At 41.5% G+C, this 15862-nt stretch overlaps 1 protein-coding gene across 2 annotated transcripts in view; it reads right to left on the reverse strand.

Moving 5' to 3' along the window:
• The window catches only part of BUB1B (BUB1 mitotic checkpoint serine/threonine kinase B), a 50034-nt gene extending 38775 nt beyond the window's left edge, over positions 1–11259 (reverse strand). Inside the window, exons 1-4 of one of the 2 annotated variants that reach the window (XM_045059552.1) lie at positions 11012–11259; positions 8310–8456; positions 1558–1617; positions 987–1131 (exon numbers count right to left, since the gene is read on the reverse strand). In XM_045059552.1, coding sequence (XP_044915487.1) covers positions 987–1131; positions 1558–1617; positions 8310–8456; positions 11012–11046 — 387 coding nt within the window. In that variant the 5' untranslated portion in view covers positions 11047–11259. The remainder of the gene's footprint in view (positions 1–986; positions 1132–1557; positions 1618–8309; positions 8457–11011) is intronic. The other variant, XM_045059551.1, reaches the window with a different exon arrangement.
• Between the last annotated feature and the right edge of the window lie 4603 nt (positions 11260–15862).

Consider the following 15862-nt stretch of genomic DNA (forward strand, 5'->3'; position numbering starts at 1 on the left):
CCAGATGCTCAACTGACTGAGCCACCCAGGTGGCCCCCTATTTTTTTATTTTTATTTATATGTATGTATGTATGTATGTATGTATGTATTTATTTATTTATTTAAATTTTTCCCCTATTTTTAATTTTTAATAATTTATTTTTAGAAGTATCTAATTATCCATTATCTAGTTATCTATTATCTAACATTCTAGTCTAAATATTTATCACTTATTCTAATCTCTTTTAGGATAAAATCAATGAAGTAAATACCTAGGAAACCCACATCATTATTTTATTTGAAGATGTTTTCATAAAAAAATTTTCTAGATAAAAGAACTACATGTCAAATGAGACAGTACAAAGTGGTCAGGCAGATATTTTTGGATGCAGCAATATACTACATAAAAAACATTTACCTTTTTATGGTAATGATTCTCAAAAAGGAGACAAAGGAATACCAGAATCACCTACAAAAACTTGTTCCCAAACAATCATGCTACTGCCATGTGTTGGCTCCTACACACCCTCCCCCCCAGCACAGTTGCATGGCCCTATGATCACTTTTAAAGGGGTAAAAAACCCTTACATTAAAATCTATCTTTAAATAGAGCCAATTTAACAAACATTGAGTATTTTACTAAATGTTTAGTATCTATTAAATGGCTCGAGTGTTGCCATTTTTTGGTGTGTACCAAACAGCTCTAGAAAAAAATCTCTTGGTTAAATATTTTATTTTTTAAAATTTCTTTTAATATTTATTCATTTTTGAGAGACAGAGAGAGACAGAGTGTGAATGGGGGCGGGGCAGAGAGAGAGAGGAAGACACAGAATCTGAAGCAGGCTCCAGGCTCCGAGCTGTCAGCATACAGCCTGACGCGGGGCTCGAACCCACAAACTGCGGGATCACGACCTGAGCTGAAGTAGGCTGCTTAACCGACTAAGCCACCCAGGAGCCCCTCTTGGTTTAATATTTTAAACTCAGATGGCACTTGAGGAACGACTTACCAATTTGAGCCAGAGACTAAGAAATCGAGGATCATTATAGTATCGTTTTTCTCCTTGTAGTGCTTCAACAGCTCTTTCTAATAATGTTGACATATTACTCTCTTTCCCCCCCTGAGGATAGTTCTGCTCTGTCCAGTTAATATACCTGAATGGAAAGGAAAAAAATAATTTTAAAGTTTAACGTGTACTTTTGTTCTTGCACCAAGACCCATTCTTGACTTTCTTAGGCAGAAATATCTAATATATTGGAAGTATGTTTATTTAGAGGTCCTCAATGTCATGTCCTAAGTCTATATCCCTCAAGCTTTACCAAATATTGCTAACCTATACCTCTGGGAAATAAAGAGGATGGGGATAAAAAGGGTGTAGCTCTCAGCCGCCTGCCACAAAGTTGAAATTTCTTCAGTCCTGAACACCTCAAGAAGAAACACTATCATTATTCTGTCTTTCCATGTCCCCAAGACACCACTTTGTACTCTGACATACTTCTGTATACCCTAATTTGAGAAGTATGGTCATAAGGACTCATTTGTTAAGTTTCTATTGCCCTTGTTAAATAAAAAAGACCCACCTATCCCAAACATCCAGAGGATCATTTCCAGTGTAAAATCGAATTTCAGATTCAAATGCCCTGAAATTTAAACAGAAAATGTTAGCATAAGCAATAGCGAGAACAGCCAAATAAATATGTCACACCTCCATTTTTATTAATTTTTTTAAGTGTTTAATATCAATTCAAATAACTGCGCTGGAGTTTGAGGCTTTGTTAAATAGAAAGAAAAACAGAAATCATCAAGATTCTGCCAGATAACAAAACAGGAGGGACAAAACATGTAGAAATTAGATAAACAAATTCTAAGACAACATATCAAAAAACAGAATTACACAGCAGTAAAGCTCTGGAACAAGACTCCCCAGGTTCAAATGCAGCTCCACTCATCACTAGCAGAGTGACAATAAACAAGCTGTTTAAATTCTATTTTCAGTCTCTTCATCTGTAAAATGGGGATAATAATACAGAAACCTCCCCCTTTCTCTGTAGGGGGATACTTTTCAAGATACCCAATGGATGCCTGAAATCCAGGATACTTTCAAAACCTACATATATTTTGTTTCATTCCTGTACACACAGACGTATGAATAAGTTCAATTTATAAATTAGGCATCGTAAGGGATTAACAACAACAATAACAAAATAGAACAATTACAACAATATACTATAATAAGAGTTATGTGAATGTGGTTTCTCTCTCAAAATATCTTATTGTTACTATGCTCATCTTTCATCTTCTTCCTGTGAGGATGTGAGATGATAAAATGCCAACATCATGAGATGAAGTGAGGGTAATGATGTAGGCACCGTAATGTAGCATTAGACTACTACTGACTTCTGACAATATGTCAGGAGGGTCATCGGATTCTGGACTGCAGTTGGTAGTGAGTAAGTGAAACTGAGGAAAAGTGCAACCACAGAAAGGGCAGGACTACTGTAGCAACTATCTATCTTATTAGGTTGATTACTCTTAGTATAAAGTGCTTAGACAGAATAAGTACTCAATAAATGAGAGCTATTATTTTATATGTATATAGTAGTATTGAACTAAACATACACACACACACACAAACATAGAAGTAAGAATTTTAAAGTAAAATTCCATGGGTAACATCAGTCGGAGAAGAATAATACCAATATGTACTTTGGGGAGTGCTTCAAAGAAAGCGTAAAATTTTACTTTGTAAAGAGCTGGGAAAGGCAGGGCTGAGATTAAGTTAAGACTGACCAGTTAGAACAGAGGGAGGTACTAGGTAATAAACCACACTTTAGATAAATGTTTCATCAATAATAGCTGTATAAAGGGTTATGTCAGAATTACAAAATAGTTCATGACACAAAGGAATTTATACTCCAATAAGAAAGACAAAGTATAGGGGCGCCTGCGTGGCTCAGTTGGTTGAGCATCCGACTCTGGCTCAGGTCATGATCTCACGGTTCGTGGGTCCACTTTGGGCTTTGCACTAACAGCGTGGAGCCTGCTTCGGATTCTCTGTCTCCCTCTCTCTCTCTGCCCCTCCCCTACTCGCTCTCTCTGTCTCTCAAAAATAAACAAACATTAAAAATAAAAGGCAAAGTATACAAATGAAAAATTAACCCACAATACAAAGTGGTATAGTATATTACAGTTGCCAAGAATGGAAAGTAAAGCCTTTGAGAAGCAAAAGGAGGTATCACAGAAGCAGCATCAGAAGGTGGGACTCTGAAGGAACCATAAAATTTCAAAGAAAAGTGTAGTTTTCCAAGAAATCAGCATTGAATAAAGTTGTAAAAGTGGGAGAGTTTATCAAGAGGAAATTGAGCTATAAGACAGTATTGTGAATAAGTGGAGATATCTGGAGAAGTAAGAAGGGCATGCTTTAAATGTAAATTTAAAGACTTTGGGTGCCTGGCTGGCTCAGTTGAAAGAGCATGCAACACTTTATCTCAACGTTGTGAGTTCAAGCCCCTTGTTAGGCATACAGATTACTTAAAAAAAAAAAAAATTAAAAATAAAGACTTTGGGCTCCATCTGCTCAAGCTACTACTGACTCCTTAATTGGAGAATATCTTGGGGTGCCTGGGTGGCTCAGTCAGTTAAGCATCCGACCTCAGTTCAGGTCATGATCTTGTGGTTTGTGGGTTCAAGCCCCATGTCCAGCTCTGTGATGAGAGCTCGGAGCCTGGAACCTCCTTCAGATTCTGTGTCTCCCTCTCTCCCTGCCTCTCCCACACTCTCACTCTCTCTTTCTCAAAAATAAAAATAAACATTAAAAAAAAATAATTGGAGAATATCTTAAATATGATAAGACTTCAAAAAGATCAATTAAGTAACATTTCAGGAATAAAAGAATTTATATAAGGAACTACAATTATGAAGCTAATATGGTTATTTAAGTATGACATGATGACGGGATTACCTGCCGAAATGGTGAAAAAATAAAATCTAAGACACTACTGATAAATATCAGCAACCCTCCAAATTTCTCTATAGATGCAATGCAATCCAACCAAAATCTTACAAGGCTCTGTTCTTAAAACTGACAAGATTTTAAAATTTGTTTGGAAAAGCAAAGGACCTAAAATAGCCAAAACAAATTTAGCAAAGAACAACAAAAATTGGAGAACTCACTCTACCCTAAGTCAAGATTTACTATATAAAGCTGATCAAGACAATATGTAATTGGTGAAAGGATAAGCAATTAGATCAATGGAAGAGAATACAGTCCAGAAATATCCACACACATACAGTCAAATGATTTCTTTTTCACAAGGGCCCCAAACCAGTTCAGTGGGGAAAAAGAAAAAAAATCTCTTCAACAAATGGAGGCAGAACAACTAGAAATCCATATTGGGGGGTGGGGGGTGGGCAGAAAGAACTTTTCCAGCCTTACAGTGTACACAAGGATAAATTTAAGATGAATCATAGACTGAAACATAAAAGGTAAAACAATAAAGCTACTAGAAGAAAACACAGGAGAGTATCTTTGCAACTTTGGATCTTTGCAAAGATCTAAAGACACAAAAAAGCACTAACCATAAAAGAAAAACTAATTCATTAAGCTTAATCAAAATGAAAAATGTCTGCTCATCAAAAAACACCACTGAGAAAACAGGCAACCATGAACTGGAAGAAAATGTTTGCAACACATTATTTATAAAAGTCTTGTACACAGACTAGGTAAAGGTCTCCTGCAATCCAATTTTAAAACTGGGCAGAATGTCTGAACAAATACACCACAGAAGAGATTTAAAAGGCCAATAACTGGGGTGCCTGGGTGGCTCAGTTGGTTGAGCGTCAGACTCTTAATTTCGATTCGGGTCAGGATCCCAGTGTTGTGGGATCGAGCCCCTGTGTCAGGCTCCATGCTCAGTGTAGAGCTTAAGCATCTCTCTCTCTTTCCCTCTGCCCCTCTCCCCCAGTCATGCATGCACTCTCTAGAAAGAAAGAAAAAAAGAGTAAAATCTATGATCTATTAATAAAAAAAAAAAAGGCCAGTAACCATGAGAAAAAGTGCTCACCATCATTAATCACCAGGGAAATCACAAGTAAAACCATAATATTATTACATACCCACCAAAGTGGCTAAAATGAAAGACTGGCACCACCAAATACTGAAGTAGATTTGGAGAAGGCAAACTCTCATACATAGCTGACAGAAGTGTGAAATGTTATAAACTCTTTGGAAAACTCCCAGTTTCTTAAAAAGTTATACATTCATTTTATTTTTTAAGCTTATTTTTGAGAGTGAGAGTGCAGGCATACAGGGGAGGGACAGAGAGAGAGAGACTCCTAAGCAGGCTCCATGCTGTCAGCGCAGAGCCTGATGTGGGGCTCAAACCCATGAACCTCCAGATCATGACCTAAGCCGAAGTCCAATGCTTAACCAGCTGAGAAACCCAGGTGCCCCAAAAAGTTAAACATATTTATATGACCCATCAGTTTCAGTTCTGTTCTTTTTTTTTTAATGTTTATTTTTGAGAGAGCTGCATGCAGGGAAGGGGCAGGGGGGCAGGGGGGAGAGGGACAGAGGATCCGAAGCAGGCTCTGTGCTGACAGTAGCAAGCCTGATGAGGGGCTTGAACTCACAAACTGCGAGATCATGACCTGAGCCAAAGTCGGACTCTTAAATGACTGAGCCACCCAAGCACCCCCCAACAGTTCTAAGAGAAATGAAAATCTATGTCCACAAAAATCCTTGTACAAGAATGTCCCCAGTAGCTTTATTCATGAAGCACAAAACTGTAAAGAATCAAATGTCCATCAATTAATAAATGGATAAACAAATGAAACACTACTCAGTAATAAAAAGGAACAATCTGATACATGCAACATGGAAAAGCCTAATAAAACATGCTGAGTGAAAGAAATGTATGACCTCATTTACATAAGCTTCTAGAATAAGCATCAAATGATGCTTATTCTATCATCTATGATGACAGAAATCTGATCATTGGTTTCTTCATGGGGGAGAGGAAGAACACTGATTGGGAATGGGCATGAGAGAACTTTCAGAGATAATAATGTTCTGTGGGTTGAAGTGCATGTCAAAACTGATTACATGGTACACTTAAAAATCTGAGCATTCACAGCATGTAAATTATACTTTAAGAAAAAAAAAATCCCAGACCTGAGAAACTGACTAAATATAATTTGGATGAGAGGGCAATGAGTAAGATCATTCAAGTGAGGTTTGGTACCATTAACCAAAATGGAGTAGAAGAAGGAAGATCATTTATAAGAGAAGTGATTCAGTATTTAATACATTAGTGATTATATGTCACGAGTAGATAAAAAGACATTTAGAAGGCAAATAAGAGATGTAAACAGCTGTTAAACAATCCCGGAAAATGTGAATATGTAAGGACACACAGGGCAATGAACAAAAGACTTAGGTAAAATGCAATAGGAAGCCAATAAGAAAAAAGGAAGGTTCGAGAAGTGGAAACACTAGTACAATATCACAGAAACCAGGAAGAAGAGTTAACAATACAACACCATAATCTTTTGATACTTTTAAAGATCCAGTGAGATGAACGAGGACATTCATTACATTATAACCCCAAATTTATGATAACTTGACTATGATGGCGAAATTTTTTTGTCAGAGATTCAAGGTAGGAAAGGATATTTTAGTTCACTTTTTTGAAAAAAGCTTATCTAGGAAAGTAAGTTCTATAGGTCCATTTGAATAATGCAGTACAGTTGACCCTTGAACCACATGGGTTTGAACTATGTGGGTTTATTTATATGGAGATATTTTCCAAGTAAATAGTATATAGTTCTATAAATATATTTTCTCTTCTTTCTGATTTTCTTAACAACATATTCTTTTTTGTAGTTTATTGTAGTATAGTATATAATACATATACAAAATATGTGTTAACTGTTTATGTTATGTATCAGTAAAGCTTCCAGTCAACAGTAGGCTTTTATTTATTTTTTTTTAAGTTTACTTATTTATTTTGGGGGTGGGGAAGGGGAAGGGCAGAGAGTGAGAGAGAGAGAGAATCCCAAGCAGGCTCTGCACTGATAGTGAAAAGCCTGATGTGGGGCTCAATTCCACCAACAGTGAGATCATGACCTGAGCCAAAATCAAGAGTCAGATGCTTAACTGACTGAACCACCCAGATGCCCCAACAGTAGGCTTTTAATAAATTTGGGGGGAGTTGAAAGTTACAAATGGATTTTCTACCGCTTGGGGAGTCAGTGCCCCTAACCCCTGTGCTGTCCAACTGTAGTATTTTTTGGCTTTTCTTTTTTCGGAGTTTATTAAATCATCAATGAGACACTTTCTAGTATAAATTTAATTTCTTTCAGGTTTATATTTTTCTTTGGAGGTCACTATTTCTTTTTTGGCACATTCTCAAAAATACTTTCCTAGAAAGTTAAAAATTGAGTATACATACAAGATAGCAGATCCCCTCTCTCTGAGTACTCAAAATCCAAGGAAGCGATTTCTCTAACTGGTTATTATTAAAGAGTTAATTCTGCTTAGGGATCCAGAATGACATGATACTTTTGGTAAATACTGTAATATGATACTTGCTTTACTTTGCTTCTCATTGTCCCCTGTATAAGATGTATCATTTTATTTTATTTAAAAAAAAATCTTTTTTAATTTATTTTTTGAGAGAGACAGAGACAGCAAGCAGGGGAGAGGCAGAGAGAAAGAGGGAGATAGAGAATCCCAAGCAGGCTCCACACTATCAGCATGAAGCCCGATGTGGGACTCAAACTCACAAACTGTGAGATCATGACCTGAGCCGAAACCAAGAGTTGACACTTAATCGACTGAGCCACCCAGGTGCCTCAAGATGTATTTTTTTTTTAAGTTAATTTATTTATTTTGAGAGAGAGAGAGAACAGGGGAGAGACAGAGACAGGGAGGGAGACAGAGAATCCCAAGCAGGCTCCACACTGTCAGCACAGAGCCCAAAGTGAGTGGGGCACGATCTCATGAACCTCGAGATCATGACCTTAGCTAAAACCAAGAGTCAGAAGCTTAACCAACTGAGCCACCCAGACGTCCCAAGATGTACTTCTATTGATACAAAAGTTTGGCTGCTCCATAACATAATGAAATGAAATCCTATACTCTTGTTCGTAATCACACTCAGGGAGATCTTTAGATAGCGGTTGTGTGATGAAAAAGCAGGTGGAGAACAGATTCTCACACTATCAACTTTGAAAAGTACTCCTTATGCCAATCTGCATGGATCCACACCTACATTACTAACCATAGTTAGGGATGAATGATGACAGGTTCACCCCAAACCGTTCTACACACCGTTTCTGTTGCTGAAGAGTAGTGTTACAGGCAGATTCTTGCTGCGCCAATGCTCCCTGAAGCGTAGACATGATCCGCCCCTGCCTTAAGGGTTGGACATTTTCTTTACTCAGCTCCCACTCATCTCCCTCCAAAGACATGGCTTCACTGTGAAGAGAGAAACAAAAGCAATACTAATAACGCATTATTGTATCACTAGATTATTATAAATGCTTTCAGATAAGTGATTATTCATGATCTTTGAGCTGAATATGGTGGGCTGGCACATTAGTAGTGTTCTTACACTCCTAAGCTTCTGAGCCTTTCTATGACCTGGTTTCCAAGTTTATGGCTGTAATATTGCCTAACGGAAAAGAGAATGTGACTAGGATACTGTGGACAGTTCTAAGAGTAAAGTTTAAGCCAGGAAGAAAAGAAGGGGAAAAAATTATAAATTTGGCAAGGTAGATAAAAAGCAGTTCTATGCTTACCACTAATGCAACATCCCATTTAAAGTTAGCAAATAGTTTGCTGGACTAACACCCCGTGTTTCAACTGATGGCTTAAAACTGAAACTGGAATGAATATGTATTTCCCAGAGAGGGGACAAAGACACAATTTAGTGATCACAACTGGTCCCCACCACTCCAATTCTGTTAAGCCTGTTGATGGGGAAATTCCCGCAAGTTTTTTGAAGGCAATCACCATAGGGGGTATGTGCTCTGAACTTCAGAGCTCTGCAATTGTCAGATAGAAGCCCACTTCTGGCTCTGGGACATCATCTCTGAGTTTAAAACTGAGAAACAGGAACTAATCCTCAAAATAAAGTGAAAGTTATGTGTGACCTCAATCTAGATGAGAACTAAAGAAAGTAAACTGTGAGTGATTAATAATTTAGGTTGTAACTACTCACAACTTTTTAACTATATCGTGTGACTCCTATAAATGTAAGGGCTGTGCCATTTTGTTGATTTGTTGTTGTTTGTTTGTTTATTTATTTTGAGACAGAGAGAAAGAGTGCAAGCAGGGGAGGGAGAGGGGGACAGAGGATCTGAAGCAGGCTCTGTGCTGAGAGCAGAAAGCTGGATGTGGGGCTCAAACTCACGAACCTGAGATTGTGACCTGAGCTGAGGTTGGACCCTTAATTGACTGAGCCATCCAAGCACCCCAGCACGTCATTTAGTTTTCTATCCCCATGGTCTAATATAGGATCTGATGCTAGTAAGCACTGAATAAATGTTTGGTGAGTTCATCTGAAATTCTTGTCTGGATCGTGAAATAGCAATTAAACTATCTCAACTAATGTCCCAAACTGCTCCCATCCCTTCCTGCTCTTGTCTCTTCCCAGACCTGCTCCTCCCACAGTCTTCCTTCATCTCAAATAAATGGCACTTTCATTTTTCCAGTTACGCAAGCCAAAAATCTCAGTGCCACCCTTAACGCCCCTCTCACTACCACCCTACCTCCAGTCAGTGAGCAAATCCTGTTGGCTCTACCTTCAAAACAGATCCAGGAACCAACCTCTCATCTCCACTGTCTCTAGTCTGGCTCAAGTTACCACCTTCTCTTGCCTGGATTATTTCAATAACCTCTTAACTGGTCTCCCTGCTTTCATCCTTTTCTGCCTTAAGTCTTTTCAACACTGTAGCCCACAATCCTATTTAAATCCATATCAGATCATGACTTTCCTCTGCTCAAAACCTTCCAGTGACTTTCAAACCTGAGTAAAAGCCAAGTCCTTAGAATGCCTGCATCGTCACCTTCACCTTGTACTCTCCTGGCTCACTTGGCTCCAGCTACACTTGCCAGGTGCTGCTCCCTCCCCCAACCCTCACCCTCCAAATCTCTGTACTTCCCCCCAGATACACGCATGACTAGCTCTTGAGTTCCCTTCAAGTCTTGACCCAAATGAGACTCTCTTAGTGAGACTCCTGTTCAAAACTATCTAAAATTGCACCAACCCCCCTACTCCCCACCATTTTAGTTCTTCTAGGACTGACCATCTATCTTTTAGTTTATTGATCTTGGTTACTGTCTGTTGCTCCCACCTCAGAACTTAAATTTCACAAGGGCAGGGGTTTTTGTGTTTTTTGTTTATTTGCCATACTAGCGCTTAGTAGGTGGTCAATAAGTATTTGTTGCATGAGTTAAAGAACCCTCCATATGGCATTTATCTAAGTATTGTGGACTCCATAACGAAAACGCATACAGAATTCCAACCTGGAAGAACTGATATATATTTAAATAAGGAAAAGCAGCAAGCATGCAAAGAAGGGCTTTTTAGATTTTGACCATGCCATTGACATGGAAGCACCTACCACTTGTTGGGCACTTAGTTGGAGGCAGTTAATTTCACGGATACTTTGAATTCACCAGCATTTTCCATATTAAGACAAGTCCAAGGTCAAAGAGCTAGCAAACGTCTGAGCTGAGAGACACAGACCACACTACAAATTCCAAGTTCCTTGTACCACTGGGGTCGCACAGCCACCTTAGCTTTGAAGCTGGGTGCAGCGGGGTTCTCACGTGCCCTCACCCCACTGAGGTTTTACCGGGGCTTCACATCCACCCCTTGCGACTCCAGCAGGAAGGAGGCTCCAGTCGGGCCCGCTCTTCTCCCGACCGTGTTCCCCTTGACTGCTCTTGATCCGGGCCTCTGACACCGACTAGGCACCCTCGGGCCTCGCAGGCCCAGCTCCCGGCAGCCCTTCTCGCGTACCTACCTCAGAGCACCCCCTTCCTTCTTCATCGCCGCCATCCTGCATTCCGGGTTCAGGCCCTCGTCCTGCCGCAAGCCTTTCCTCAGGGCCGCAGAACGCCTGGGCTTCCTTCTGCAACCTGCGCTTAGAAATAATGAAGAGACAAGAAGGACAAAAGCGTGCACTTGACTCCTTCGCAAAGCAGCCACCTCAAACCCTCCAAGTTTCAAATTTAACGGTCCCGCGCGGACGACGTGAATACGCCCCTCCGTCCCTTCGTACTCGCGTCTTTCTCCCAAGGAATTCTGGGGCTTGTAGTTTAGCCCGGGTTTAGTCCACGCAGTCGCCATGCACAATGGGAGTTGTAGTTTCCGGGGAGTCTGTGGCTGCTCAGTCCGCGCAGGTAGAGGCGGTATAAATTGTCTGCGAGCGCTCCAAAGCCAGTTTCTGAACCGAGCGAGGGACACTTTAAGCACCAGAATTTCTTTGATGTTTTGAGCAGAGAGATATCTTTGAGTGCTTGCACTTGGCTGGACTCTTCTTAGGTGGCTGGCCAGGCTGTGATCACCCTTGCTATCCGACTCAAGTTGCTCATGTGTCCACAGCTTAGGGAGCTCTGACCCAGCTGTTTCGTGCCTAACCTTTGAATTCAGAAAAGCTGAACTCCAGTTCTGTAAAAATTCTACCAAGTGTGCAGCCTTAGGCAAAGTCACATACTCTCTCTGACCTTCAGATTTCCTCATCTGTAATGTGATGCATTGCCTTTATTGCACAGTCCGCACACAGAAAATACAGCTATGCCTTGGCTGCCAAGGTTTGGCCTCTTTTCCTCTTCAAGACACCAGCCTCCACTGGCATTGGACTCTTAGGCCCAGTTCCAGTTTCCTGAGGAAGAAAATATGGTGGGCTCAGTTGTGGCCAGGGGAGCGACCTTTTGAACAAACCCAGTACAGAGGAGTCCTCTTCCTGTGAACTTAGGGGTGGTGAGAGGTGGCCCTTCCTAGAGTGGGGAACTGGGAGTAGGTGTTCACTAGTCCTTGCCTCTGGGTTCTCAGGTTTCTCCAACATTTTTTTTTAAGATTTTATTTTTAAGTAATCTCTACACCTAACATGGGGCTTGAACTTAGAACCCTGACATCAAGAGTCACAGCCTTTACCCACTGAGCCAGCCTGTCGCCTCTCCACCTTTTTTTCACACTATGTAAGTTCTTTCTTCTGCATCATCAGGACTCTTGATTGCATTGGAATGGAAATCTGACTCAAACTGACTTACTCAGAAAAAGAAGTTTATTGGCTCATATATAAAAGACTTCAGATGACACTTAATCCAGGACTCATGGCCTGTGGTGTCATCAGGCCTGGGGCCTTCTCCATTTCTCACCTCTAATCTTATTTATATTAGTTTATTGTCATTCTCCATTGAGTAACAGCTACAGGACTTTGTCCTTCCAGGTTCAAGTTCAGACTTAGAAGTCGCTCTCTTTAGCCACTTCCCCGCAGTCACTGGAACTAGTAGATTCAGGATTCTGATTGTTCAGGCCCAAATCATGTGTTTCATCTTGGGAGATGAGAGGCGAAGGGGTGGTTCCCCACAGGAAATTTTGGTTTCTCTTTATTTCTAAGTCCTCTAAATCCAAGAAGACTTTCTGGATTATGGGAGAGGTGATATATGGGATTCCCTCTCTGTGTCATTTTATCTCTCGTCTCACACCAGTACTAACCTAGTCTCTCATTTCCTTTCCCCAGGGTGTCCTGTTCACATCTACAACTCCTTATTTTCTGTTGCTTCCTATCAACCATCTTGGAAGTGTAGCATTTGTTCTTTTGATCTCAGTCTTGCTTGTAGCCCCACAAACTGTGGTACAACATGGAACACATTCAAGCTAAACTGTTTGTTTCACCAGAGAAGAAGGGAGATAGATTTTTTTTTAAAAGGTATGACAGGGGCGCCTGGGTGGCTCTGTCGGTTAAGCGTCCGATTCTTGGTTTCAACTCAGGTCATGATCTCATGGTTTGTGGGTTCTATTATGGCCAGAATTCGTGATCCCCAAATGCCGCCAGGGAGCCGAGTCCGATGTAAAAGCAAAAGAGTCTTTATTCGAGCTAGCTCCAGCTCAATCCCCTACCTGCACCAACCCAGTGGTGAGATACCGGGGAGAGAGAGCGCGAGTTTCAAAAGGACAAAGGTTTTATTGGGACCTAGGGGCAGTTGGTGAGGTAATGGCTGTGGCCTCAGCCGATTGGCTGGGGAAGGGTCCGAGTCCTGTTAGGCAGGTGAGCAGGAGGTTACTCAAGGGGAGGAGGCGTGGTCAAGGTGAAGGACACAGAACAAGATGGAGTTGGCCAGCGTAGGCCCGCCCTTTCAGGTTCGAGCCCCAAATTGGGCTCTGTGCTGACAGCTTGGAGCGTGGAGCCTGCTTCAGATCCTGCGTCTCCCTCTCTCTTTGCCCTTCCCCCACTTGCACTCTGCCCCTGTCTCTCTCTCTCTCTCTCTTCTCTCTCTCAAAAATGAACATTAAAAAAAATAAGGGGCGCCTGGGTGGCGCAGTCGGTTAAGCGTCCGACTTCAGCCAGGTCACCATCTCGCGGTCTGTGAGTTCGAGCCCCGCGTCGGGCTCTGGGCTGATGGCTCAGAGCCTGGAGCCTGTTTCTGATGCTGTGTCTCCCTCTCTCTCTGCCCCTCCCCCGTTCATGCTCTGTCTCTCTCTGTCCCAAAAATAAATAAACGTTGAAAAAAAAAATGAACATTAAAAAAAATAATAAATAAAATGAGATCTATCAGTCTGGCTCACAATCTACCATTAAAAAAATAATAAAAAGGTTGACAGAGGTACTGTATGGATTTATTGGGAACATGAGTTTTTGTTGGACTGGACTGTGGCTGAGCGGTGATTTGGGTCTCAATAGCACCCACCAATCAGGAAGGAAGTCAGGATTAAGGTCATATACATTTCTGGTCCAAAGAGGGTAAGACAGAGGCTCACATATGTCAGTGTGCTGAGCATGAGTGGGATACAAACAATCTGAACAATGAACCAGACACAGCTCTTGTCTTCTGGCAACTTCAGGTTAGCTGGAGGGACAAATAAACAGGCAATTTCAGTACATTGCTGCCATAACCAGAGGTAAATAAACACAGGGGGGCATGGAGACACATACGAAGACCTTCCAGCCCGGGGCCGAGGGAAAGGAGGAAGTCAAGGCAAATTTTGTAGAGAAGATGGTAAACGTGATAGGCAAGATTTGACACAAACTATTGAGAATAACAACACAAGCTGTGTAGCAGCTGAAGTTTTTCTTCAGTATGTGTCCACTTCCTCTCCATTCCCCTGCTCTTTCCACTGACTTCCTGTACCCAGGTCTCACTTCTTTAGACCTCCGTGCTGGCCCATCAAAAACTGCTTATCCTGTGTCCTGTTCTCTCTCACCTAGCCATCACATTGAAAACTTACAAACCGGGGGGCGCCTGGGTGGCGCAGTCGGTTAAGCGTCCGACTTCAGCCAGGTCACGATCTCGCGGTCTGTGAGTTCGAGCCCCGCATCAGGCTCTGGGCTGATGGCTCGGAGCCTGGAGCCTGTTTCCGATTCTGTGTCTCCCTCTCTCTCTGCCCCTCCCCCGTTCATGCTCTGTCTCTCTCTGTCCCAAAAATAAATAAACGTTAAAAAAAAAAAAAAAAAAAAGAAAACTTATGAACCGGGGCGCCTGGGTGACTCAGTTGGTTAAGTCTTTGACTCTTGATTTCGGCTCAGGTCATGATCTCACTGTCCTGAGATCCAGCCCTGTGCGGGGCTCTAGACTGGGCCTGGAGCCTGCTTAAGATTCTCTCCCTCCCTCTCCCGCAGCCCCTCCTGAGCATGTGCCCTGTGCACGTGCACACACTCTCTCTCAAAAAAAAAAAAAAAAAAAAAAAAAAAAAAAAAGAAAGAAAGAAAAAGAAAACACTAAGTCACACTAAGATGTTAATAATAGTTCAGGCTTGAATGCAGTATTTTGCACCTCATATTCTTTCTTTAAATTTTTTTAATGTTTTATTTATTTTTGAGAGAGAGAGAGACAGAGTACTAGTGGGGGAGGGAGAGGCAGAGAGAGGAGACACAGAATCCAAAGCAGGCTCCAGGTTCTGAGCTGTCAGCACAGAGCCCGACACAGGGCTCAAACTCATGAACCGTGAGATCATGACCTGAGCTGAAGTCGGACACTTAACTGGCTGAACCACCAGGCACCCCTTTCACATCCTGTTCTAAGATGCTAGTAGATTTTATAGGGGAATAAAGGTTGGGTTTTCAAATAAACTTCTGAAATGCTTATTTAAATGGGTATCTTCACTGAACGGCTCCCTAGAGCCCTTAACAGGCCAAAGTGCACTATGAATCTCTAAGGGAAAGGGTGTTTTCGTTTTCAATTGCTGCTGTAACAAAATACCATAAACTTGGTAGCTTAAAACAACACAAATTTATCATCTTACAGTTTGGTTGGTCAGAAGTTTGACTCAGGCCTCACTGGGTTAAACAAGGTGTTGGCAGGACTGTGTTTCTGGAAGCCCTTTGGGAGAATTTGTTTCCTCTTTTCCAGTTTTTAGAGGCATTCACTTGTATTCCTTCACTTCCTTCGCTTGTGGGCCCCTTCCTACAGCTTCAAAGCCAGCAACACAACATCTGTCTGATCTGGCTTCTGTCACCACATCTCTAACCACAGTCAGGAAACTCTCATTGCTTTTAAGGGCTCATGTAATTACATTGAACCCATCCAGATGATCCAGGATAACCTGTCTATCTCAAGGTTCTGAATGTTAATCTCATCTGCCAAGTCCCTTTTGCCACAGGTTCCACGGATTAGGACACGGACATCTTTGGGTGTGACGATTCCACCTATCA

Source organism: Felis catus, chromosome B3 (assembly GCF_018350175.1).
Source record: "Felis catus isolate Fca126 chromosome B3, F.catus_Fca126_mat1.0, whole genome shotgun sequence".
In the NCBI taxonomy this organism is placed as follows: domain Eukaryota; kingdom Metazoa; phylum Chordata; class Mammalia; order Carnivora; family Felidae; genus Felis; species Felis catus.